This window comes from Lissotriton helveticus, chromosome 1_1 (genome assembly GCF_964261635.1).
Source record: "Lissotriton helveticus chromosome 1_1, aLisHel1.1, whole genome shotgun sequence".
Taxonomy (NCBI): domain Eukaryota; kingdom Metazoa; phylum Chordata; class Amphibia; order Caudata; family Salamandridae; genus Lissotriton; species Lissotriton helveticus.
In genome coordinates this window covers 641,172,617-641,199,900 of record NC_136057.1, presented here as the reverse complement: position 1 = coordinate 641,199,900, position 27,284 = coordinate 641,172,617, and the positions used below count along the sequence as shown (strand labels likewise).

Sequence of the window (27,284 nt, the reverse complement as noted above, 5' to 3'; positions counted from 1 at the left end):
CAAGTAACTACATATGTAAAAGGCAGTGTATGTGAGAGCTGGAGTATATAAATGAGTACACGTGAGAGTCAGTGATTGTGAGAGTGGATGTATAGATGAGTGTATACTTGTATCAGTGATGTATAAGAGAATAAGTATGCGTTAGCATCTGTATGAATAAGTGAGGTAGTGTGTGTATAACTGTACAGGTGAGTAAATGGAAGTGTGATTGATTCTTTCAATGACTGACTAGATGTGTGAGTAACTCTGAATAAGTGGCGGTGTGTGAGTGTCTGTATAGGTGTATGAGTGCATATGATGGTGTTGTATTGATGAGTTACTGCATGTTAGAGTGATTGTATGGGTGAATGAGTGGATGTGTGTGTAGACCTAGGAATCAGTGAGTGCGTATGTAGTAATTGGTATTGGCGTGTCTATGGTTTCGAAAATGGTAGTCTGTATTTTACAGTAGGTGTAACAAAGGTTATATTAAGGTGTGAGGAGGTGCATCAGATTTTCATGTGGATATCATTAGTGATGTCATCAGTGATATCACTGACCATGTCATGAATGATGTAATATGCAACGTCATCAGCAGTGCATTGTGGGGGCGAGAGTTAGTTAGCTCAACTAACTATAATGGCGGAATTTCTCTGGTTTTGTACAAGTGAAATGTCCAACTAACTATAACGTCCCTGAAATCTATTGTTTTTTCAGTAAATTTCCAAGGTTTTTTTAAATGCTAAATTTCGAACTATAACGTGCCTGAAACCAATGGCTTTTTTAGTGAATTTCAAAAGTTTTTTAAATACTAATTTCCAACTATAACGTCCCTGAAACATGTTTTTTTTCAGTGAATTTCAAAGGTTTTTTAAATGCAAATTTCTAACTATAACATAGCAGTCCTGTTTTCAGAGTGGTGGAGAAAGGGGAGCATGGCCTCCAAACATCTAGCAATCCCACTGTGTGGGATTTACTTGAGGTAACAGGAGGGGTACTTAGCCCCCAACGTCAACCTTGGGGGACAACTACCCCTTTTATTACCTCCAGTAAGTCCCACACAGCAAGATTGCTAACTTGTTATATCAGGCATCTCTGTCGCGCTTATTGGAGGTACCTGGTGGTCTAGTTGGCCCCCAGTTACCCTCAGGATTGAAGGGGACTTATTCCCCAAATTTACAATGCGCCAGGGGGCGAGTTTGCACATTTCTTATATCAGGCCCCTCCCCCAACCTCCACCACTCTGCAAACGCACCCCATGGCACGCTGTAAGTTGGGGATTAAGTCCCTTTGAATCCTGAGGGTCCCTGGGGGGTGGCCAACTAGCCCACCAGGTACCTCCAGTAAGCGCCACAGAGCTGCGCTGCACAGAGGTGTAAAAAGGGGCATGGCCTCGGACCACCTCTCCAACGCAGCTCTGTGGTGCATACTGGAGGTACTTGGTGGGCTAGTTGGGCCCTAGGGACCCTCAGTCTTCAAGGGGAATTAATTTCCCAACTGTAATTATTCTAAGAGGTACAATTAAATGCAAATGATATTACTAATAAAGGGGTCAGTGATGGTTGTTTTCACATTTTTTAGAGCAAAACCATCAGTTAACAGGTGTGTTCCTGTGTATCAAAATTAAACTGCAACTTCTGGGCAGGGTATCCTCTGTTAGAGTAGTTTTCATTATCAGACCGTAGGAGTACCAAATCCAATAGCCATTCTGATTCCATTAAAAAATATAGGCTTGTGTAGAATGTGACGTGGCACAGGCAGCTAACATGCTATCAATCACTGACGTTATGGTTATAGATAAGAATTCCACATATTAAATTGTGTGCTGCTTCCATCACTGGTCTAAACCATTCTAACATTTAGAATATGATTAAATATAATAATGCTCAACTCACTGAAAACAAATATTAAAAATGGTTTTGTACAACATGGATAGAGGACACATGGATTTCTCTTCTGTGCACCACTATTAACATACAGTGTTACTTTTGCTGAGAGAACACAAACATCAGAATATGTACAACAAAAAGCGGAAAGCTTTATTTAGTGGATGGTACAAACTACATACCTTCTGGTGCTTGCTCACTCTGTTCAACTCTCTGCGCCACCTTCAAGATATCACTGGGGCTAGAGAGCTTCCTTTTGATGCTGTTTGGATTGGTCTTGCTAATAATTTGCCCTTTCTGCCTCAGTTTGCTGACAGCAAGCAACTAAAAGAAAAAGGTACAAAAGTTAAATTTCAGAAAAGATCATTACCAAGAAAACAAAATGACAAAAACTCTCAAAAACTCTCTTTTTTAGTGGCAAGGTGTATACTTCACTTTGGCCACCTTTAAAAAACTTTCAAATCCCATTTGATACAAACCATAATAACCTAAAGTCGTGTGTGTTAGATAATTACAATTCCTAAGTTCTATTAAACAGAGCAGGCTCCCACAAAGCTAGCAGATGGGGAAGGGCAGTATGGGATCACTACTGGTGACAGTTCAAAGACTATCCAACCGCAAATGCTTCTTGATCACGTCAGTTGGGCTGGTAGAGCCGACTGACTCCAATGAAGGCTTAACAGAAGCCATTCTCCAGGCAGGCTTCAGACTCGCCAGATCTTGCACTTGCTCTAAATGATTGGTAGCTTTTCTCCGGGGTAGTACAGTCCCTAGTACAGCACAGAAGCAGCCCTTTATTAAATCCTAGGCTTCTTCCCAGGCTTCAAGAATTAGATGACTGATAGCTAACAACAAAACAGAACATCCTATACATTGACAGGAAGCCATGGCCTATCAAAGGTTTTGCCAGGCCAAAAATCCAGAGCCCTGGCCAAAAAATCTTTAAAGTATTTTCTCAGAAAAGGGGAAGTCTCTAAATTGTCGAGGCAATGTGAATTCTAGGAGTGGCCATTCAGACCGACCGGGAGGAGGGAAAGAATTTTCCAGTTTGCATCCAGTCCTCTGCACTGTAAAATGGGAGGCGACTCGTACAGCTTCATGGGTTGTTTAGTCGGAGAGTGATTTGCCAGACAAACTTAAGGAGGGGTAGGTTAATGTTCGGCAGACCTAAGGACAGAGTTGCCCGGTGGAAAAAGTGATTTGGTCATTCCTTTGTTCTCTTGCAGAGCTCCGGCATGACATGAGGTGTATGTGAATTTTCAAATTTCTTTCAAACAAACTACATGGCTTGTACATGACAAATCCACATTAAGGTAAGGGAAACTTTTTTTTTGTACTGCAATGCCTGGGAACTTACAGAGAAACAGTCAGAAAAAATGCGAGTAATATACCGACACACTTACATTACATACCACACACATCCCCACATACACCCCAAGTGTCACACAATCCCTCAGATTTATGCACAGGGGTGGAGGAGTAAAGGAGCCATGATATATATTATGACTGACATCCTGGAAGAGTTGGTTCCTCTGCATCTTAAAAGGCACAAAAATAAGCCCTTGTATGACCAAAATCTCTAATGTGGAAAGGAAGAAACGAAGATTAACAGAAAGCAGATGGAGAAAATGACCTCCATCATACATCTAGCCCAACTCAGAGAGAGAAACACATATAGGAAACTATATTGAAGACAAAAGGCTCTTACATCAGGTCTCAACTCGATAACGCCAGAAACAGGCCAGCCGAACTCTTCAAAATTATCAAGCAGCACACGGGCAAGCCGAAGGTAAGTCGACTTATATCCAGAAACTGCAAAAGTCTCAGTCTTCTTTGAATCTAAAAAATATTAAAGGCTCCATCTCTAACAAGCTCAATATGATCTTGACTGACATGCCTTACCTCTATAGGAACACATTGGCTAGGAGAAGGTCCAAATTCTCTGCCCTCAATCAAACCCTAAAAACAACGCAAGTTGGAGAGGATTTAAATCAATTGGCAGCACGGAGATCTTAATGGTATAAACTCACTTAAACCCATATCACATTTCATCGCCATGGTGCTTGCCGCTCTCACCAAAGATCTCAGTTACTTAGTCTCCCTTCACTCATCCAAGTTCAGAAATGCTTCTCTGACCCAAAGTGCAGTCCTGAGATGCTTAAAAATTGAAGTGACAACAATCCTGAAAAAATGGATACAAATACAGCCAATCTAAACCACTTTTATTCATACCTCCTTCTCCTAGCAAATATCCTGGAAGAAACGTGTTGTGAACCAACTCCTGCAAAATTTTGAAACATTCCATCTACTCGACAACTTCCAGTCAAGGTTCAGATCCGTCTGCAGTACTGAAATGGCCTTGATACAGGTCAGAACGTTGATCCCGCTGCCTTTCTGGCTGAAAAAAGTCCTTCTAGGAGCTAACTTCTCCACTTGCTTTCTCATTGAACAAGCACGCAGGATGCTAGCTGTGAGACCCCAACCCTAATCGTCCGATTCCTAAATTATCAAGATTGAAATGTAATCCGGAGGGAAATGCGGAAACTGGGGGAACTCACATTGGCCAACACCGGAGTCATGATCTTCCCAGACTACTCCAAGGAGGTACAGAAGCTGTGGAAGTACTTCAACTCGTGAAAGTCAAACTCCGGGCATTACGCATCCAATACATGCTTCTCTTCCCAGCCAAGCTTACGGTGATCTTAAGGTGATCTTGGCATAAGACGGCACTCACAGTTGCGGCAGCATTTGCAAACTACTATACTGCCTTATACGCAGCCCGTCCGCGATACCAGAAGATGGCATAGATGACAATCTCGCGACCACAAATATGCCCGTTTTGCACAGTGATGGCATGGCGACCTTGGATGAGGAGATTACTCTAGAAGTGCAGGCTGCAATTGACAAACAGAAGTCGGGAAAAACCCCGGGGACAATGGACTTCCCGGGGATTCTAGAAGCAAAACATTAATATCCTAGGCCCACGCTTATTAAATATATTCTTAGCGGCAAGAGATGAGGGAACGCTTCCCCCGGATCTCCGTCAGGCCACAGTTTTGGTCATTCAAAAGCTGGGCAAGCCCTCAGAAAAGTGTGGCTCATATCGCCCAATTTCGCTCCTTAATGTGGAGATTAAGATATTGCCCTATATATTGGCCACGCGGCTATTGAAGGCCATTACTTCACAAGTGCATAAAGACCAGTCAGGCTTCCTGCCTAAGTGCGCCACACGCCTCAACCTACGTAGGTTAGCAAACTGGCTGGAAACGATTAAATGGAGGGAGGCTCCACATATGCTCCTAGCACTTGATGCTGAAAAGGCATTTGACACGGTACACTGGCCTTTCCTGAAGCGGGTCCTGGTAAAATTAGGGAACCTCGCCACTCCCGCCCTGTCATAGCAAACTTTGGTTTGGTTTTCCACACATGTCAGCAGCTCCACATGTGGAAAAGCAATGCCGGCTTCCGCAGGCCCCTCTTCCCATTTTGTTCTTAAAAAAAAGTAAAATTAGGGGTCAAGCCCTGGGGGATGGGGTCCCCAGGGCCAGAAAAAAAGGAAATTTAAGGGGTCCACATAGCCCCCCTTCTAAAAATAAAAAATAAAAGAAAGCTGGCATCGCGCCAGATGCCCCGCCCCATCCCTGCAGCACTATGCAAACGCTCCCCCTGGTGCGTTGTAAGATGGGGAACTAATTCCCCATAAATACTGGGGGTCCCTGGGGGCCAACTAGCCCACCAGGAACCTCCAGTATGCGCCAGGGAGCAGTGTTGCAGAGAGGTGGTCCAGGCCATGCCCTTTTTTACACTTCTCTGTAACGCAGCTCTGTGGCGCTTACTGGAGGTACCTGGTGGGCTAGTTGGACCCCAGGGACCCTCAGGATTCAAGGGGACTTAATCCCCAACTTGCTTCTTTCTGTGAGTTTTTTCTTCTTTCTTCACATGTCCTACCTCTGTAGGCATAGTTAGGAACTAGCATTTAAAAAACCTTTGAAATTCACTGAAAAAAACATAGGTTTCAGGCACGTTATAGTTAGAAATTAGCATTTAAAAAACCTTAGAAATTCACTGAAAAAACTGTTTCAGGGACGTTATAGTTAGTTGGACATTTCACTCGTTCAAAACCAGAGAAATCCCCCCGTTATAGTTAGTTCAGCTAACTATAACTCGTGCCCCCACAATGCACTGCTGATGACGTCACATATTACATCACTCATGACATGGTCAGTGACATCACTCATGACATCACTGATGACATCTCAAATGACATCACGGATGACACCATCCTTGTGATAGAGTGGCAGACCGCCTCTCACCCAAATATAACCTTTGATACACGCACTCTAAAATATAAAATCCCAGTTTCAAAACAATGGACACACCAATATCAGTTACAACATACCCATTCACTAATTCCAAGATCTACACACAAACATCCACTCATTCACCAAAGTCCTATACAGTCACTCATACATGCACTCATTCATCATATGTACTCGTACACCTATACATACACTTACCCACCATTGTTTCAACTTCTGCTAACCTCCCAGCCAATATGGATTTATTGGACAGCCCGCTGCCATCAACATCTCACATCCCCCTGACTCCTACGGCGGTGCCATCACCGGTCCGCAGACCGGTGATGGCTTGCAGAAGACTGATCAACAAACGGGGAGGGCTTAGAAGAACTAAGAAAGCTACTTCTCCACCTAAACAACCCAAGCTTACTAATGCTACTATAAATGAGGCAGATATGAACACCTTAAATAGCGACCATATCCAGCTCCTCGCTAATATGTTGACCACCAAAATGGAGCTTTTGATTAAACCTTTAATGGTAAAAGTTGATTTAGTATCAAAATAGGTAGCTAGATTAAGTACTCTCCTATCCCCACCAGCTGCTGTAACTATAAAGAAGAGCACTAACGTTAACATGAGCGATGCAACACATAAAGGTACTGCTGTTGACAGCAAGGGGGTCGGTGACAAACTAGAACAGGTCTCTAAGGAGGTATCTAGACTTGGGGGTCTTCTATCCTCACACCTGTCCCAGGCTAAATCACCCGAGAACGCTAGCGCTGGAACATCTGCAACTAAAATGGCTCCAAGCTCTAATGGTAGGGGGGAGAAAGTGACACAACTGGTGTCATCCGTAAGATCAGCTCAGTCCGTGTCAAAGTCTGATACTACTGCTTCGACTTTGAGGAACAACAGCTCAGACAGCAGGGCAGTTGTAAATAACTCGGGGAGGTTCTCTGGGAAAAAAAGACCAATAGTTAATTTACCCCCCGATTGTGCACCGTACACAGTGGTTTTGACTAATGTCCCAATAGTCGACCCAAACTCATATGAAGCACGGGAGGAAATGTCAAATTCTTTCAGCAACAAAGTAATAGCATGGCTAAATAAATATTGCGGCTTCCCCACTGCTTTTTGTAATGACATATTGTCAGTGCGCAGAGTTGACTGGATTGGTACCTCGAGAAAAGCATGCAGAGGCAACTGCGTTATTGTAAACCTTAAGCCCCCTTAGCACGTCGCCACTGTACTGTTAAGGGCCGCCTCCTTACCGGTCACAGAAGACAATATATGTGTGCGCCCGTTAGGATTCTTCTACAACCACCTTAGCATGACTACCAGTCCCCATGCTGGTCATCAGACTCCTTCAAATCCCATACACAGGCAGGTTTTTTCCCCTAGGGCACAACACTATCACCAACTTCCTATGCCTACGGATGCATATTGTTATAATTTGTGTAGGCCTAATCCACAACCTGAACTAATCTTGCCCTTGTTTAATCGGTTTTCCCCGTTATCATCATTAGGAGAAAATGATTGACCGTCTAAAAATCCAGGGACAACAGGCCACCCATGCCGCATCGTGACTTGGAACATTGCTGGCATTAGGGCCAAGGCTGGGAATGACGAATGGATTAAATTGCTGAAAACCTTTGACATTCTCGCATTCCAGGAAACGTGGGACTTATCGAACAGTTTTTCCTTGGATGGGTACAGACACTTTTCTATCCCTGCTACTAGCGGTGGGGCAGGAAGACCAAAGGGGGGCTTATTAACTTTGTTTAAAACTGACCTAAAAGGTGTGCTAACACAGTATAATGTAGGCTCCCCAAACTGTATGATTGTTGAATTGAATCCTCTTTCCTTTTCAAACATTTTATTCATTAATTTTTATAATTCTAGTCCTAATGAATGTACTAGGCAAAATTTGGATATAATTGAATTTTTTTTGTCAGACTATAGAACCAAAGTAAACTATTTTGAAATAATTATTTTGGGCGATTTCAATATCCATCCCTGCAACGAGCCATGCGCCAGCTTCTTAGAAGAGGGGCCACCTCACTCGTTAGTAATGCACTTTGAGCATTCTAATAGGGGGGAGGCACTTGAAAATTACTTGGAAGCATGGAACTTTTATGAGTCAAGCTGTGGGGAGGCTGGAAGTAGAATTCCTACTTTTAAGGGAAATGGCGACGGTACTGTAATTGATTATATTTTTATGACGGGTCAAATTTTAGCTAAGGTGGTTAGCTATAGCACTTTGGTCTCAGTATTTAGCGACCACAACCCAGTAGTAGCAGAGGTGCTGTCTACGGTTATTTTAATTCGCAGGGGGCTAGGGGTGATTGGAGGTCAAGATGTGGTCGTAAAGGATCAGGGCCGTAGATTGAAATGGTCAAGCGTTGTTCCAGAGGATGTTTCGCAGTCTGTCATGGATAGAGCAGAAAGCGATGTGATTACCTGCTTGGAATTAAGGGCATCAAACCTCCAAGTAGTAACTGCCTTTGACAATATCTGTAAACATATGAACAGTAGCCTTACATCTAGCAAAAAATTGTCTAGGCCTACAGGGAGAAAATGGTTTGACCGTGCATGTTCCAGGGCGCATGCGTATTTGCTTAAGGCCCTTAAAGCCACTCCAAAAGATCGCCCATTAATATCCATATTAAGATCCACCTATAAGAAAGCCATACTAACCAGGAAAAAGGAGATAAAAGACAATGCTTGGCTGCAACTACCTGATCCTGAGGTTATTAAAAATAGCGCTGAGTTTTGGAAGGTAGTTAATCAGCCATTCTTTTCAAACGAGGATACTTCTTCCCTCGAATCCAACATCTCGGATGATGGGTGGATTAATCATTTTGAAAAGATATACTCTAGCGCACTCAATGAGGACTTGCCAAATTCATCCTTTTACACTCTGGAGCTCCCCGGTGTAGTTTTTGAGGTCTCTGAAGTCGAGAGGGCAATTGAACAGACACTAAAAAACAAGGCCCCTGGCCCAGATGGGGTCCCAGCCGACTTCATTAAAAGTGATCCAAAACTGCAGTCTAGGGTTCTGTGCAGGGTCTTCAATGTTTTGAGCCGGAATAGTATCCCTGCCTCCTGGAAGGAGTCTGTAATCATCTCAGTCTTTAAGAAGGATAGTAGGGTTGACCCAGCGTGTTATCGCCCGATATCCCTTATTGATTCATCAGTGAAAATCTTGGGGCGGGTCATTCTCTATAGATTACAGACGTGGCTTGATGTTAGAGGGGTTCTATCCAATATGCAATACGGTTTCAGATCTAAGCGTGGTACCTTGGATCAGTGCTTAAATCTGCAGTTACTAGTGGACAAATACACCAGGGCCAAAGATGGCGCGATGTACTTGGGGTTTATGGACCTATCTTCGGCCTTCGATCTCGTGAACCGTACTAAACTTTGGCACATCCTGGTTGATCTAGGGCTTGACCGTGCTCTTGTGAACCTGTTGGCAGACCTTCACTCAGGCCTTTTGGCTTCAGTTAGGGTTAGTTCAGACCGGCGACGCACCAGCCATTTTAAATCTAATAGAGGGGTGAGGCTGGGGTGCATTTTGGCCCCTCTGCTGTTCACAGTTTATATTAATGCCCTTGAACCTGTGCTTAAGGAAGCGACCCCTGATATACCGCGCATAGGAGAGACTTGTGTACCGGTCCTCCTGTACGCGGATGATGCTGTGCTTTTGTCACGTACAGGGGTCGGGCGGTTATTAGACACCTTTGGTCTATTCATGAATTCCCTAGACCTTAAAATAAATGCTAAAAAATCACAAATAATGATCACGGGAGGTGGCTCACGGTGTAAGAGAGTGAAAAGTTTTTATTGTTGTAAGGAAGAACTATGCAGAGTGTCCACATTTCCTTACTTGGGGATCATTTTTGAGGATAAAGGAAGCTGGGGTCCACAAATAAAAACTAGAAACAGCGCCCTTGTAAGAACATCGTCGGCTATTATGGGCTTTAGCAGAAGATTGGGGGCAAGGCCAATCTCAGCCCTCATGAACATTTATAAAGCCAAGTGCCTGTCTGTCGCCACTTATGGCTGTTCATTATGGGGCTATGGTCCGACAGACTGTCTTCAAGTCACAGAGAATACTTTTTTTAGATCAGTCCTGTCAGTGCCCCATTCTACGCCATCTTACTCTATCCATTCTGAGTTGGGGGCTGGTTTCATAACAGACATAATCAGAGTGGCCCCTTTAATTATGTGGCTTAAGACTTGGCTGAACGATGAACTGTCCCTTAATCGGTCTATCTTCAAAGATTGTCTCTCACTTGATAATGTACATAAAATTAAGTGGCTGACTTATGTAAAAAATGGGTTCAACGCACTGGGGAGATCTGAGCTCTTTTCCTCACCGGAAACAATTACACATAAAGACATTGCCATAACCAAAAGGGATATGCATACGAGGTTGTCCTCAGTAAGAGAGGAAAAGGAGCTCATGTAAGAGCTAACCTTTTGGTTGCCAATCCCCCTGGTCCAGAATTTTACCTTACCTTGGTCAACCGCCCCTTTCATAGGTTCCTTTTAACTCGCTTACGTTTAATCATGATACATTTGATATTAGGTCAATATCCAACATGGTGTAAGCCTGAACAATTTTTCTTCGCAGGACACTATGCACTTCATGATGTTTTGTGGTCATTTCATAGAGGAGAGGAGAGGAGAAAGTTTCTTGTGCCTGTTCTTAAAAAGGCAGGGTTTATGCAAGTTAGGCCAGCACTCCTCTACCTGCAGCTACTAAATAACCCTAGTGTCATCTTTCATGTAGCCAGTTACTTGGTGGGTGCTGTGCGTTCAAAAAACAGGCTCATGGGAAACGCGAGTGACTATATCCTTATGAAGTTTGCATCTTGTTATACAAAGGATACTGTGTATTGGAAGTAAGGACAACGGAGGAGAGATTAATTTATATTGTGATAAATGTTGATTTTATGAAACTAGTGATGTATTTTTAAATTTTACTCCTTTTCTTGTTTTTAACATGATTGTCTTTTTAAAAAAACCCACTGAAGTATATTTTAAATCTTGAATGATGTGTGCTTTGTTTTGTATGAATTTGATACTGTATATTTATTGTACTGCGCCTTTTTTTATATTGATTTATCGAAATAAAGTATTTTGACTGACTGACTGACACACCAGTCATCCATAGAGTTACTCAGATACAGTCACACATGCAAAGAAAGTATCAAACATCCATATACAGTTATACACACACCAGCACAATTACTTCTACAGAAACTAACACATACTTACTCTCTTAAACAATCACTTATAGAAACTCATACTCATTTATACAAGTACTCTTCCAATCTCTCACTCACATATACTCACTTACATACACCAATACTCACATATACTAGTTTAAAACATATGTAGTTACTCATAAAGACACTATTGAGACAGTCATTCACCAACACACCTATGCACACACTCATCCAGCCTTACAGTCCTGCACACATGCTGTCTTCAACACCTACAGTGACTCACTCAATCATGTATCTATGTACAAAGTAAAACCCGACACTCATATTGATACTAAAAAAAAAGTAATAACCCATATAGACACTCACGTAGCTACTCACCAAGCCATGCTGCCACTTATAAACAAATTGAGAGACTGATACAGATATTTACACATTTAAAGATTACTCACTAACCCATATATTCACTAAGATACACTTAATCAGTCAGTTATACAATCAGTTTCACACAAACAAAATCATCCATTTAGACACTTATATACCCACTTATTCTTTGATCGACCTCAACATATACATATATAAAACATATGTAAATTTCACAAAAACACACATTCACTGGATGAGGTCATCAGTGATGTCATTTGAGATGTCATTAGTGATGTCATGAGTGATATCACTGACCATGTCATGAGTGATGTAATATGTGACGTCATCAGCAGTGCATTGCGGGGGCGTGAGTTATAGTAAGCTGAGCTGAACTAACTATATAGCGGGAATTTCTCTGGTTTTGTACGAGTGAAATGCCCAACTAACTATAACGCCCCTGAAACCTATGTTTTTTTCAGTGAATACATATAAGAGAAAGGCGGTGGCCGAAACGCGTCTTGTGAGAGTGTTTGTCCAATAAATATATATTGGAATTGTCCCCGAGAGTGCTGCGTGCTTTTTGCAACAGAGCCTTTGTCTGATTGTGACCTGCGTGGTGCCGTCACCCGCTGTTCGAGCACCCGGCTCCAATAGCATGGATACTTGTTCCGCTTTTGGAGCGGAGCTCCTCACCCCGACCATGGCAAGCCGTGAAAAAATGAAAGAACAAATGCGCAAGCGCTTTAGTGAGGGCACACCGCAGCACCTTGACCCTCCGGTTTTCGTGTGGCACCCTGGCGGTGATTGAAGGCTCCCTCTGTATTTCAAAAGAATGTCCGACGCGTTTCGGGGCCAAAACCCGCCCCTTCTTCATGGACTCTGAAAGGAGAACGTCACACTCAACTTGCACTATTCAAATTAGTTTTATTTGAAAAAGGGCGCCGGTCAGCACAGCATCTTTACGAAATAAAGAGCGATGTTTGAAGCCTACCCTCCTTTCCTACTAAAGGATTTTATAGACATTGAAATCAGAGGGGAGACGCCAATCTACTCAAGATTTGAATAAACTACCCAACATGCAAAGACTACAATCACCAGAAGTCTTGGTGTCTGAAACTCCACCCACTCAGGGCAGGCGACGCCCTTTTTCAAATAAAACTAATTTGAATAGTGCAAGTTGAGTGTGACGTTCTCCTTTCAGAGTCCATGAAGAAGGGGCGGGTTTTGGCCCCGAAACGCGTCGGACATTCTTTTGAAATACAGAGGGAGCCTTCAATCACCGCCAGGGTGCCACACGAAAACCGGAGGGTCAAGGTGCTGCGGTGTGCGCTCACTAAAGCGCTTGCGCATTTGCTCTTTTATTATATATATATATATATATATATATATATATATATATATATATATATATATATACGCAGATGGCTCTTCCTTGCACAGACTTCGGGCGCATCTCCATCCGGTGCGTGCTCGGCGGTAGAGCCTTACCGCAATTGTATTTACCCACAATCTCCTTTCAGAGATTAAATGATCCACGCTCACAGGTTGCTTAATTCCCCAAAATGTATTTTAATCCTTTGGCAAAGGTACACGGAGACAACCGACACGTTTCGCTATGCCCAATAGCTTGATCACAGTGAATACATACATACGTACATATATATATATATATATATGAAATGAAATGAAATTGGGTTTATAAAGCGCATGGCTGCCCTCGAGCGTCCCAGCGCTGTTAAAATAATAAACAATTATGATAATAGCAGAGAACTCAGGAGGGGAAAGATCTAAGATGTATTAGGGAAAAGGAAGGTTTTAAGTGCCTTTCTAAATTTCGGATAGGAGGCTTCCATCCGGAGCTCCCTAGGAAGTGCATTCCATTTTTTTGCCGCATTCAACGAGAACCGGCGGCCTCCTGAACGTGCTTTCCTCACTCTAGGAGTGGTGGCCAGGTTTTCTCCCTCGGACCGCAGGGATCGGGCTGGTTTGTAGGGGCAAATCATGTCTCTCAAGGCCGGAGGGCCTTTACCTTGCAATGTCTTGTGTGCGATGCAGAGTGATTTAAAGGAGACTCGCTCCTGAATTGGGAGCCAGTGGAGGGCTCTTAACAGAGGTTTGGCTGAGGCCCGCCTTGATGCCCCCATGAGCAGCCGGGCTGCGGCGTTCTGTACTCGCTGAAGAGTATTAATGGAGGCCTGAGGTGCAGCCAAAAAGAGGGCGTTACCATAATCCAATCTAGATAGGATTAGACCCTGGATAAGTAACTTTCTTGATTGGAAAGGCAAAAGAGGGAGTACCTTCCGTACTGCTCGGAGAAGGCCAAAGCAGCCTCCGGCAACTTTCTCTGCATGGGTCTTAAACGTTAATTGAGGTTCAAACCAAACCCCAAGACTTTTAATTTTTTCCTTAGGTGGAGGGAGTTCACCCATGCAGGGGGGCCAAAGCTCAGCGGGCAAAGATGTCGCTTGACTACCCAGAAGCATGATCTCTGTCTTAGCTCCATTTAATTTGAGCTTAGAATCAGTCATCCACACGGAGACTGCAGTTAGACATTTGAAGAGATCATCTGGGCATCCCCCTTGGCGTGCCAGCGAGACGACAAGTTGTGTGTCGTCTGCGTAGCTGATGAATTTGATCCCAAAGGGGGCAATTATCTCCTCTAACGGGGCCATGTAAACATTAAACAGTGTGGGGCTCAGGGAGGAGCCCTGAGGAACCCCACACTGAAGAGGAGTGGATTTAGACATGGAACCATTTTCCCATATCCTGAAAGATCGTTTTTCCAGAAATGATTCCAGCCATTTGAGGGCAGATCCTATGATGCCCAGGTTGGCGAGACGTTTGATCAGGGTTATATGGTCCACGGTGTCGAATGCAGCGCTTAGATCCAGGAGGATCAGAGCCGCTGATCCCCCTGAGTCTAAGATGCATCTGGCCTCCTCTGTCACCGCTACAAGAGCCGTGTCGGTACCCTGGCCTGGGCGAAAGCCTGTTTGAGAGCTGCTCAGTAGACTATTAGTCTCTAGAAAACCAGAGAGCTGCCTATTCGCCAGTTTTTCAGCCACTTTGCCCAATCCCGGGAGCAGGGAGATAGGGCGAAAGTTGGCCAAATCCGAGGTGTCTAAGCCCGGTTTCTTTAAGAGCGCTTTGATTTTGGCCTGTTTCCAGCTCGGGGGGACAATGCCTGTGGTAAATGAGATGTTTAGCAGTTCTGTGGCCATAGGGGCTATAGTACTCAGGATCTGTTTGAGGATGTGCATCGGAGCGGGGTCGGAAGGGGAACCACTTTTTATGTTCGAGAGAGTGGTGCAAAAGTCTTCCCTGGTTATAGCGCTAAACGCTTTAAATTGAGGACTAGTAGACGCGATGGAGACGGCTTCGATGGAAGGTGTTGCGGGAGATTGAGGGAGGCTGTCAAGAATTTTCTGTATCTTTCCATCGAAGAAGTCTGCTAGTTGATCGCACCTGGCTTCGGGCTCATTATGCGTGGTGATTGGGGCTGGAATTTTAAGAAGCTGGTTAACTTTTTATACGTTTCCCTGGAGGAGTTGGCTGACAGTCTAATTTTCTCCTCAAAGAAATCTGCCTTTGATTTCTGTCGTGCGGCTTTATAGAGCCTCAGAGCTGCCTGATAAGAGGTCTTGCTGCTAGGTGCCCAATCTTTCCTCCATGAACGTTCGGATTTTTTACAGGCCTTTCTGAGCTCTCTTAGTTCGGCCGTGAACCAGGGGGATTTAAAAGTGCTACTCTTTTTTATAATTGATTTAAGGGGCAGAACCGTGTCCAGAGAATTCGTGAGCCAGTTATGGAAATTTGTGTCTGCTTGTAGGACATCGGATCCAACTTCGGGAATGGACTGTTCAAGGGCAGTTTTCAGGCTTTCCACCGAAAGCTTCGGCCAGGCTCTTTGAAGTATGCGAGGATGAGGAGCCTTGGTCTTTTCGGGAAAAATTTCCCAGAAAAAAGGCACGGCGAAGTGGTCCGACCAAGGTAAGGGCAGCGGGGATTTCAGTGCAAGCTGGGAGATGTTAGAAAAGATCGGGTCCAGCAGGTGGCCTTTATTGTGGGTGGCTTCCTTATTTAAGAGCTCGAGTTCAAGGGTTTGAAAGTTTGAAATTAAATCTACGGCGGATCTGTCCTTGAGATCCTCAAAATGCAGGTTTAGGTCTCCTAATACCATAAAGTTGGAAGCCCGAGCTGCAGCTGTTAGGGTGGCTTCTAGTAGGGAGTCAGAAAAAGACCTAAGACTTCCTGGAGGACGATAAATGAGGAAGCCAGAAAGGGAAAGGGTAGATGAGATCTGGATATTGAAGCCGGCGCTTTCTGTATCTGAGATTCCACCCTCCTCGAGTCTGCAGGTTAGGGGGTCCTTATAAATTATGGCAAGACCTCCGCCCTTCCCTTGCTCTCTGTTCTGTTGCCGAATATTAAAGCCGCTTGATGATGGAAGAAACTAATCACATGCTGAAACAGTTTTGCAGTTCAAGATGGAATACAAATATTTTTAGGCAAAGTTGGATGTTGTCCTTGTTGGTGGGAGGAAGAGTGTTATCTCTGAAAGGAAAATCCTGTGTGATGTCCAGCTGCCGTTCGTCCATCATTCATGTTGTGTGTCATCTTCAGATTTAGTTTTGTGCCATAATCATTTTGTACAGTGGCGGCTCGTAATGTCGACGAGTAGTGGGGCGGACATTACGAGCCGCCACTGCTCGGGAGCTTACAAGGGCGCAGCTATCATCTGTGTAAAAGACGCAGGGGTGAGAGCGTCCCTCTGCACCACAATTATGGCTGTCGTTTGCTTACCAATTGGGAGGTCACGGGACAGAAATTACCTTCTTCGCATTCAGTCTCATTGTTCGTCACCGTAGCCTTTCAATCCTTTGGACCGGGCGTCTGCTATAGTGGTCTTTAGCCCTCTCCCATGAACCCGACCCCGCACTGCTTCCAACCCCTGCACTCTCCAGATCAGGAGCGCGGACCCTCTTTAATGCTCCCCAAATATCTGAAAGCACCCATACACACATACTCACTCCCACCCATCTACATGTGCACTCACACCCATTCATTCACAAGCGGGCACACATACACCCATCATTCGCTAGCACATACCCATGCACACACCCATTCAAAGCACACAGCACTAATTCACATACATTCATGCAGTCGCGGCTGGCATTACGGGCGGGTGGGGGGGGGGGTGGAAATGGGGTCGCCGCGGAGGGGATGGGGGAGGCAGGAGGGTTTAAGGGAAAAATATATATAAAATATAAGTTAAACTTACCGTCCCGCTTTTCCTCAAGTCCCGAGACTCCCGACTGCATTTTGAATTCTGCAGCTCGTCACCAGGAAGGCTGCAGGCAGCCTCCCTCCCCACCACCAATCAGAACACTGCAATGGCAGCGTTGCGATTGGTAAGGCCGCTGCCCCACCCGGGTCATTTTCTCTCCGTATGCTGCAGCATACAGAGACAAAAGGGAGAGTGGGCGGTGTTTCTCGGGGGCAGGGGGGAGTGGCTTACCCACTGTTGTTCCTACTGACTGTTTGGGCGGCCTCAGGCTGCCTAGTCAGTCAGTAGGAACAACAGTGGGCAAGCCACTCCCCCATGCCCTCGAGAAACACCGCCCACTCCCAACCAGGAACTTCAGCTTTCTCGCCGTGCGAGAAGGCAGAAACAAATGATAGTTATTCCCATTTATGTTTCTGCCTTCTCGCACGGCGAGAAAGCAGGGGGCCGGCACCCAAACGCCCGTATAGAGGAGCCGCCACGGATTTTGTAAATGTATTTCTTTTGTGGCCTCTTGAAAAGACGCTGTAGTTTGCAAGTAAATTTACACCATTTCAAGCCACAAAAACATTTTGAACAAATACACTATTCAGAAGCAGTCCAATCTCTTATCCTCCTCCAAAGAATGCTCGATACTCTCTGCTGTATATAGATATAACATTATAATTGCAGGTCTCCCGAGATGAGCTATTGCCAACAAAAGGGAATACTTTTGTAGCACATGTTACCCTAAAGAGTACAAGTAATGCTTTGTAATGAACTATTGTGAATCTTCTTGTGCTTCTGATGTAGGAGTAAATGGAAATACACATTATTCAGATCAACTGTGTTGAGGAATTCACCACGAACAAAATCGATATGACTTCTTTTAGTGTGGTCACCCTGAACTCTTAGGCGGCAATCAACTTGCACATGCCAATCCACTAGTAAATCCCAAATCCGATATAGGTTTCAACATCCAGTTGCTCTTTGGAACACTGAATTAAGGTAAATACACCCCTTTTATGTCTTTATTGCTGGGGTATTTCTCTAGTGTCTCTATTAATTTGTTGTCCATTTCCCTGGTTAAAACCTCTATTGGTCGCCCTTATAGGGCTCTGATAGATAATCCTGTCAGTGGCATTTTTAAAAACATAACCATATCCTTGTTGTAATGTGGGGGCATGGTTGTAGCATTGAACGTTTTCACGAGGCAAAGTGTGGCAAGCCCTCATGCACGGTGTGCATGAAGACATCTTGTTTATGCTCAGTGTGTGTTCTGGGGGGAATGAGATCCGCAAACTCGATTACAATGTTTAGTCAGTTGCTGACGGACCTCGCAAATGCTGGGTGCTCCTATTGTGGGTGCATTGTCCTTGAATAAACTTACATGAACACTTTCTTGGGTTCGGTCCTCATCAGTACAACTTGGCGACAAGAGTATTTCCACGCTATACGTTCACCAGCTGTAAATTCGTTTTTTACCTTCGGACCCAGAATGCCTTACCTGCGACGTCCTGGCAAGCTCCTGTGAGGGGGCTGCAGCTTCAACGTCCTGTCATGTTCATGTGAGGCGACTGCATTCTGTGCGTACTCCTGAAGGGGTTGTGTGAATGTTTTTGAAGGTGACACCCGTATCCTCAAGCGTATGCAAGCTTAAGACTGGTTGTCACGTGTGACGCTTTGGCTGTAATCTTGAATTGGGCACTCAACTAAGCCCATTAACGGAACAACCAGTAAATACATCATGGCACATTTGACGCCGTGGTGGCCATCTTGGATTGGGTGCTTTATAAGGCCCTATCCTCTCGCAGCGTCCGGTTTACTTTTGCTGGCATACTCAATCGGACAATTAGCGACCCCTGGAGTGTCTGCACTCTCACATTGATCTGCTCTGCTCAGGTCATTTGGTGGGCTTGCTTATTTCACGTTGACAGGCACACCTTATCTGCACAATTTCAAGTAAGATTTATTTGGTTTTGCATGCACACACATGGTGACAGGCACACCTCTGACTCATAGCACATATCCAGAAGCTTCAACATGTACGTGCTATTGGTTTGTTTTGCCTGCACATGGTTATGGTAACAGGCACACCTATTATTTAAAGCTTATATTTTCCGGTGGGCCACTTGATATCACCTTGGAGTTTCCCACCTTACAAATTTGTTCTCACGTAATGGCAACTGCACAGGAGTTTGCACAACCACCTCCGTTTCTTCAGCCCCCAGGAAAGCATAGCATTAAGTGCCGCCACTGGTAAAAAAACTTTGAGAACTACCTTGTGGCCATGCAGTTAAGGACTCACAAGAACACAGGGTTGCAATTTTATATAGTTGCATGGATTTGGCAGCACAGCAAGTATTCGCGAATCTTCCGTCTGTTCTCCCACCGCAAGGTGTTCTGGTGACAGAGTCTTGGGACCATTACAAGGAAGCATTAGCGTGCATGTGTAAGCAGTATGCGGAGGAACCAAGTATTAAGCTTGAAAGGTATAATATCTTGATGAGGAGACAGCAAGTCGATGAGTGTGGAAGAGTACATTTTGGTTTTGAGAGTCTTAGCTACTTGTGAGTTCGAAGCTCATACGGATATATACATGAAGAACCATTCTGAGTTTGCATGTTTAAAAAGAAAAATAAGGAACGCCTACTCAGTTGCAGGAAACGTATGTTGGTGGAAAAAATTGACATTGCAAAAAGCATTGAACGGTCAATGGTTTCAAGCAAAGAGATTCATAGCGAGCACAATGTAAATGTGTTAAAAGTAGAGGAGGATCTCACTGATTCCGTTTCTGCTGTAAACGCATACAAGGGTGGTAAACAACCTCTTAAGAAACGAAATTTGAGTTATTATAGGTGTAGCTCGAAATCTCATCTTGGGTCAGTCAAAGGCTTTGAACATCGAATTCGCCATAAAGTACGTTCACTTCCATTAAGTGCGAGACATGAACTTAAGGCTGTTTTAAAGGATGTGTGTGCTAAGAGTGTAATCACACCTTGTGACTCTTCTGGACAGGGTTCTCCCATTGCGGTGGCGAAAAAGAAAACTAGGGAGGTTAGGCTTTGTGCTGACTTGCGCTCCTTGAATAAGAACATTTTGGTGGACTGCCATTCCCACCCCAAAACACAGAAGTTTCCGGCCAAGTTCAGTGGAGCAAAATGTTTTTTGATCTTAGATTTGCCCTCTGCCTACCACCAGATGCCTCTCAATGCGGACTCCCGCGAACTGACCACATTTGTTACCCCATTCGGGGTGTTCAGGTACCTCAAATTGCCTATTGGGCTAACTTCTGCAGCGAACGTCTTCCAGAAACTGATGACAATCTGTTGGAAGACATCCCTGGGGTACAGGATTACCAAAATGATATTTTGGTCTTTGCTGATGATTGGGATAATGTTTCTCTACCCAATGTGTTGTCTGTGTTGGCCAAAGCAGGGATGACTATCCATAAAGACTAGTGAAATTTTTGTGCACAACAGAATATTTAGAGCATCTGATTTTACCCGAGGGTATCAAACCCAAATTTTCCCTGATTTAGGATATTCAAGAAGCTGCTTCTCCCAAAGGCAGGGATGCACTTCGATCTTTCCTGGACCTGGTGGAATCTAAGCCCGATTTATTCATTGTTATGCACAGGTTGTGGAACCTTTGTGTGCTTTGTTGAGGAAAGAGGCAAGGTTTGCATGGTCTGAGCAGCGATCATTGGTTTTTGAGAAAATTAACGGTTTGATTGTGGGGGCTTTCGCACTACGTGGTTCAAGACAATTGAAAAGGTTTCATTAATGTGGATGCAAGTTTGACTAGATTGGGAGTTATTCTAGGTCAGTGGGTGTCGGGCAAGGAACACACTGTAGCTTTTGCTTCTAGAGTGCTGAGGTCTGCGGAAACACACTACAGGACTATTGAGCACAAAGCTCTGGCTTGCGTCTGGGCCATCGATAAGTGTAGAACTTATCTCTGGGGTTATGAGTTTGAGGTCTTCCGAGATCACTAACCTCTTGTGCATATCTTGAAAGGCAGTGGTGTAGGCAGACTTGTACGCCTGTTATCAAAGTTGCAGGAATATAATTTCAGCATCAAGTATTTGCCAGAGAGAAAGAACTTCAGGTCGGATTGCCTGTCATGTATGGCAGTGTGTGAAGAGGATTCACGTGAGATGGAAGAGACACAGTGCGTAGTGGCTGTGGTGGATGCTATGGCAGAGTGTGTTCCTATCACAGAGCAAGTGTGGCAGAACGCTTATGTGATGGACTCTACGCTTAACCAAGTCAAAAAATTTGTGGAGGAAGGATGGCCTGAAGGAATGAAATTATCTGGGGAATTGAAGTTCTTTTTTCAGGTATCAGATTATCTGTGATTAGTTATTTTATTATGGGTCATGATATGTTCATCCCTCCTCAAGGCATAACGAAGGACATTATTATGGCGGCACACCGTGGGCACTTGGGTGTAACAAAGACATTTAAACTGATTAAGTTACTCTATTTGTGGGTCTCTTTGGAGTCCCAAGTTAAGTATTTTCTGGATGCATGCAACAAATGTCTGTTGCCAAACAAAAAATGGAATGTTATAGACACACCTCTTCATCTTGTTTCATTTCCAGAGGGACTGTGGAATAAGCTTGGGATGGATTTTTCAGGTCCATACGAAGTTCTACCTAGAAACATTAGGTATTTAATTTTGTTAATAGATTACCATTCCAAATGATTGCATCACATTACATGATGCTCTGAGCACTGGAAATTGTGTCAGGTTTCTAGAGCAGGCACTTTTAGTTCAGGGCTTGCCCAGAACTATAGTAAATGACAACGGAACACATTTCTTGTCTCACAAGATGTGTAAATTTTTGGAACTTAATGATGTTCGACATCTCAAAGTCGCTTCGTACTCTTCAACCTCGAATGGTTTAGTGGAGAGGACAAATAGAAGAGAAAAGGAAGGGAAGGATTTCAGTCAGCATTGTCATATGGACCAGATGTCGAAGAGTTTATGAAAAAATGTAATTTGGGTTTACAACATCGCACCACATCACCCCACTGGTGTTGCTCCCTTCACGTTGTTGAGAGGAAGAGAGGGGCCTACTAGTTTGTACCTTGTGTGCTTGCGATGTGTGAATACTTTTGGTGATGGGGGACCAGTATGTGCTTCAATGAATGCCCGTGTAGAACAGAGACAAACTGCCATGAAGGAATGTGTGGTTGCAGGTAGGAGCTTTAACAACCTGGATTTTCACATAGATGATAGGGTATTGCTAAAGAACCCAAGAACGGATATGAAAGGTTTGTTGAGATTTTCATTGCCTATACAGGTCACAAGAGCGAGCAAATGGTCAGCTCTCCTTGGTAACAAGAGGTGGTAGAATAAGAGAAGCCTTGTTCGCCTTTCTGATATGCAGGTGAAAGCCTTAAGGAAGCTATCTGAGAAAGAAATAGATCAATGTGATTTGTCTGGGTGATTGCAGAATCCACAGTAGGTGTCAGCCGCATCTTCTTTTTCTTCTTCCTCTTGAATGTCTCCAGGCTTACCCTCTTTGGTAAGCGTAGACACCTGCCCCGGGGAAGCTGGTATGGGGGACATTGTTGGTACCAAGGACCGAGGTGTTGTTGAGTGTCGCAAAAAAAAAAAAAAGACACCTAGCAGGTTCAGTGACTATGTGTTATTCTTATGAATTTGTACTCATTTTTGGCAGCTGTAGCTGATGTATTCATTCTTTTACACCACTTTAGGGGTATATTGTATAGTTTGTCTAGATTTAGCCTTAAGTTTTTAAATTGTTATGATTTAAGTACTTTAGGTCACATTGCAATTTAATCCTTATGTAAAAAAATAAGAAAAAAGGGGGGGGGGGAGATGTAGCATTGAGTGTACTCACGATGCGTTTTGCGGCATGCCTTCGTGCACGGTGTGCATGAGGACAGCTTGTTTATGCTCAATGTGTATTCTAGGTTATGGGTAGAATGAGATCTGCGAGTAGAATTTCTGAACAATTCACTATTATCCTGTGGAGGAAAACAATAACAGCAGACCTGTTCAAGAAGAAACTCCAACGAAGAGACTCTGAGGCCTCCAGAACCATCGAAAACAGACACTTGAAGCCACCACTGCGCCTGTGGGCTCGGGCCTAAGCTGAAGTGGGCCAACAGTCCCAGCAAGGTTCCCCAGCCTCCCAGAGCCCGAGTCCATTGTGGTTTTACCCCTCCTGGACTCCCCACGTCGCCTGCAGGCTCTGTACGTAGGCCCCCTTGACCGAGACTACGCCAGTAAGAAAAACCTGATGCCTAAAGACAACTCAGCAGCTGTTGCCCCTAGGCCTTGGAGAAGAGGACCAAAGTTGTCATGCCCCCCTACCTTGCCCCCAAGCATTGCATGGCCTGAGCTTGCTTGCTGGTTCAGCATGACTGGCTTCCTAGCGAGAGCCTGCAGTCTCTTTTTACAGAGACCGATCCCCATTGAAATGCATTTGACTCTCGAACCTGATTTCCACCCTGCACCTTACCGCCCCTTTATGGCACTGGTGGTGTACTGTTCATGCTGCCTTGGACCTTGCCCACCACTCACCTTAACTCTTGGAGATTGGTCCTGTAAGTCGCCGTACTATATATATTTGCAGAACCTGTTCTTCCTTTCATAGGCTAACATTGCAGAACTCAGAAATTGCACTGTGTCTACTTTTTAAAGTGAAAAGAATTTATATTTGAAAACATACTTACCTGAACCCTTATTCTCTTGCCTTTTAAACATATATAAAGATACTTGCTATTTTTATAAATTCATGTGGATCTCCTTCTGGAGTCGTGTTGTCATTTATTAATCATTGTGTGTATTTTTCAAATGTCTTACACTCCTCTGTGTTACGCTTAAGGCTGCTTGACCACACTACACCCTAACAGAGCACTTTGGGATTGCATAGTCGACTAGTGAGGGAACTCCTGGACTTTTTACATGGCATATCAGAATATTGATATAGCACATAAAGAGTCAGCTTCCTACACAATTGATGGGATCCCCTTTCGGAATCACAGGGATCTGTATTTCTTCCCACACCTCTTTGCAGCCCCTATTTCCCTTCCCACCCTCTTTTCTAGCAGTTCCTACCATGTTAGGGCATTGTTTTTCTCTAAAATGTGTTTGGCTTTCTGAACAGATTAATGTGAAATGGCGGAGTGAAGCCATAAAAGCTGCATATTTGTAATTGACAAGTTTTGTTGAAATACATTTCTTTTTTATTGTACCATAATGTGATGTTGCAGCATTCTGACTGGCTGGTGGAGGTTATATGATTAACGGGAAATGCTATATGTGAATCTCAGATATGCAAAATTGACAAATGTAATGGATGTCAGCGTACAGCTATTGTGTAATTTAGACTAGACTCTTTTTCTCTACTAGCTTTGTATGGTGTTGTATACAATGATGTAGCTTCTCCTGTATATGTTTGCAATAACAAAATCTTTAATAAATAGATTAAACAAAAAAAAGAGAGACAGCTTCCTACACAGGATTAAAGAGTGACATGCACTAACAATAAGAAGAACTAATAATATCCATTCAAGATTGTTTTTAGCTATTTATTAATTTAACATGCAGAGAGTGACTTTAATCATAATTTAAATTCTGTAAAGACAAAAATAGGAGTGACACCAAAAAAAATCACTGCTTAGCTAGCGGGAAAGACAATTCTTACCTTTTTAGCTTCTGCCGAAACACTCAGCTTAGGTGCTGGTGGAGGAGAGCTGTTGAAAAAGAGAATGTCGTCTCCCTCAGAGAAGCCGCGCCCTAGTTTGGGCATCTGAATGGTTGCTACTTGATGTTCTTTTGGAAACTCATTGCCCGGCTGAGGGGAGCGCAGGGCGAGCTCTCCCACAGATGACATACTTGGGCAGTCTGCTCGGTCTGGAACTTGAAGCAACCTAACAGTTAGCAAAACAAATGGGAAAAAAAGATAAAGTAACAAGAGAATTGTTTAAAGTTTAAATCATAGTTTTAAAAGGTGTCCATTTCTTCATACCTCTTCTGGGTTTCCTCTGCTCGTTTTTTCCGTGATTCAAGCATTTGCTGCCTCTGTTGCTTAAGAAGGGCTGATGCAGATATTGACTGGAAACCCGGCCCTTGACTAGCTGCAGTTTCAAGATTAAAAATGAAAACATAACAATCTTCGAAAGAGAAGTTTTTCTAAAGGAAAACACACATTAAAAATTGCATTACCCTGCGCAGCAGCCTTGTTCAAGTGTTGTTTTAAATGTAGTGCTCCTGGACTTGGCATGCCCAGCAAGTCCTTAAATTCATCTGAACATTGCAGCTCCTTCTTCTTTAAAGCAGCTGAAAGACAATATGGATATGAACATAACACTTCAGATATAATAACAAAATGCAGAAGGAGAGAAAAGATTGTGCCTGATGAATAAAGTGGCAAAAGAAGCAGGAAAAAAAGATGAGTGGTTTGGAGACAGAACCTGAGAGAAATGGATATATAGGATAAATACAAGTGGAGACAAACAGAAGAATGTAGAGACAGAGCAATAAGAAGAGAAAGATCTTATGAAAAAGGGGACACTAAGCATTGGAGGAGTAAAAGAGCATGCTGAAGGCGAGGAAAAATAGAGCATGAAGGAAAAGTTACATTCTGCTTCTCAGACATGGATATTCCTCTTATTTATAAACGGTAACATGCTTCTGTACATCTTTTCATACTGCAATCAACTTAAGATCATATGCCAATAAGAGGCAACATTTTCTGCATTTGTTGTTAAATGAAAATGTTGGCCCAATTAGCCCCTATAAAGAATATTTGACTAAAAACAACAAAATATCTTGAAAGGCAAAAATAAATCAGACAAAGTTGCAAGAGAGAAAATATGGACTCTTTCCCTTTATAAACTCTGAAAGCTGCCCTATTGAACAAGTTACTTACCTTCAGTAACAATAAATCTGTAAGAATCATTAGTAGTGATAGATTCCTTTCCTTAGAATTACCCCCAGGAATCAGATTGGATCCGGAAAGTTTTCGGCAGCAGTACCCCTGCGCGTCGGAAGGTGGCGTTGCGCGGCTCCACGCCCATCGTTGGTGTCGTGGTGGCAGAGATGATGTTGCGGCAGCTACTTAGACGCCGCCTTCGCGTACTGATGTCAGTTCTGTACACAACTTTCCGTGCCAGAAAACGCAGAGCCATGCAAGATACTGACCACTGGTGCCTTGAAACTAGGGCCCTGAAAGGGACTACCTTAACCCTAGAAATCAGTTTGCAGAACGGGGAAGATGGATAGGGTGGTAAGCAATCTATCACTACTAATGTTTCTTACACTACTGTTTCTCACAGATATATTGTTACCGAAGGTAAGTAACTTGTTCATCTGAAAGAAACACATAGTGACAGATTCCTTACCTTAGAATAGATACCCAAGCAATACTAACCCCGGTGGTGGGTCTGCAAACCAAAATCACACTAGGAAGTCTCGGAGAACAGAATGGCCAAAGAAGCAGTCTCTCCGGACTTGGCTGTCCAGGCAGTAGTGCTTAGTAAAAGTGTGCAGCAATGCCCACGTAGCTGCCTGACAGATGTCTTGCAGGGGGACACCACGTCCCAATGCAGTAGTGGCTTCAATCGCCCTGGTGGAATGGGAGCGCAGCTTCAACAGAGCTTCCTTTTTAGCCAGAGAATACCAGTCTTTAATACACAAGACGACCCATCGGGAGATAGTCCGCTTGTGTATGGCCCAACCTTTTTTGGCACCAACGTAGCCAACAAGGAGCTGGTCATCCACCCGGAACTGTTGTGTACGGTTCAAGTAAAACAAGAGCGCACGTTTTGGGTCCAGACAGTGGAGCCACTCTTTATCTAGAAGGATGCGGAGGCGAAAAGAAGGTGGGCAAAGTGATGGTCTGCCCGATGTGAAAGGCAGTGACAACCTTTGGCAGAAACGATGGGCGTGTCCTGAACACAACCTTGTCTGGATGGACATATAGAAAAGGAGGCTTACAAGAAAGAGCCTGGAGCTCACTCACCCTCCTGACAGAGGTGATGGCAACCAGGAAAGCGGTCTTCAAGGTCAGCAGACGAAGAGGACAATTGTGCAGAGGCTCAAAGGGAGCGCACATTAGATATGTAAGAACCAGATTCACATCCCACTGTGGCATTATGAAAGGAATAGGAGGGAAAAGAGGAGTAATGCCTTTGAGAAATATATTTACAACAGGGGACTTGAAAAGAGAGGGCTGATCAGGGAGCCTGAGAATGGCCGAAATAGCAGAAAGAT

General features: G+C 44.0%; 1 protein-coding gene across 3 annotated transcripts in view; it reads right to left on the bottom strand.

The window, feature by feature from the left end:
* MCM10 (minichromosome maintenance 10 replication initiation factor) overlaps positions 1-27,284 on the bottom strand; it is a 306,573-nt gene that overhangs the window by 76,392 nt on the left and 202,897 nt on the right. For all 3 annotated transcript variants that reach the window (XR_013606921.1, XM_078674170.1, XM_078674171.1), the window contains exons 12-15: positions 25,236-25,349; positions 25,039-25,147; positions 24,715-24,940; positions 2,048-2,189 (exon numbers count right to left, since the gene is read on the bottom strand). Coding sequence is in view for 2 of the 3 variants with exons in the window: in XM_078674170.1 (XP_078530296.1) it covers positions 2,048-2,189; positions 24,715-24,940; positions 25,039-25,147; positions 25,236-25,349 (591 nt within the window). In the remaining variant the exon portion in view is untranslated. The remainder of the gene's footprint in view (positions 1-2,047; positions 2,190-24,714; positions 24,941-25,038; positions 25,148-25,235; positions 25,350-27,284) is intronic.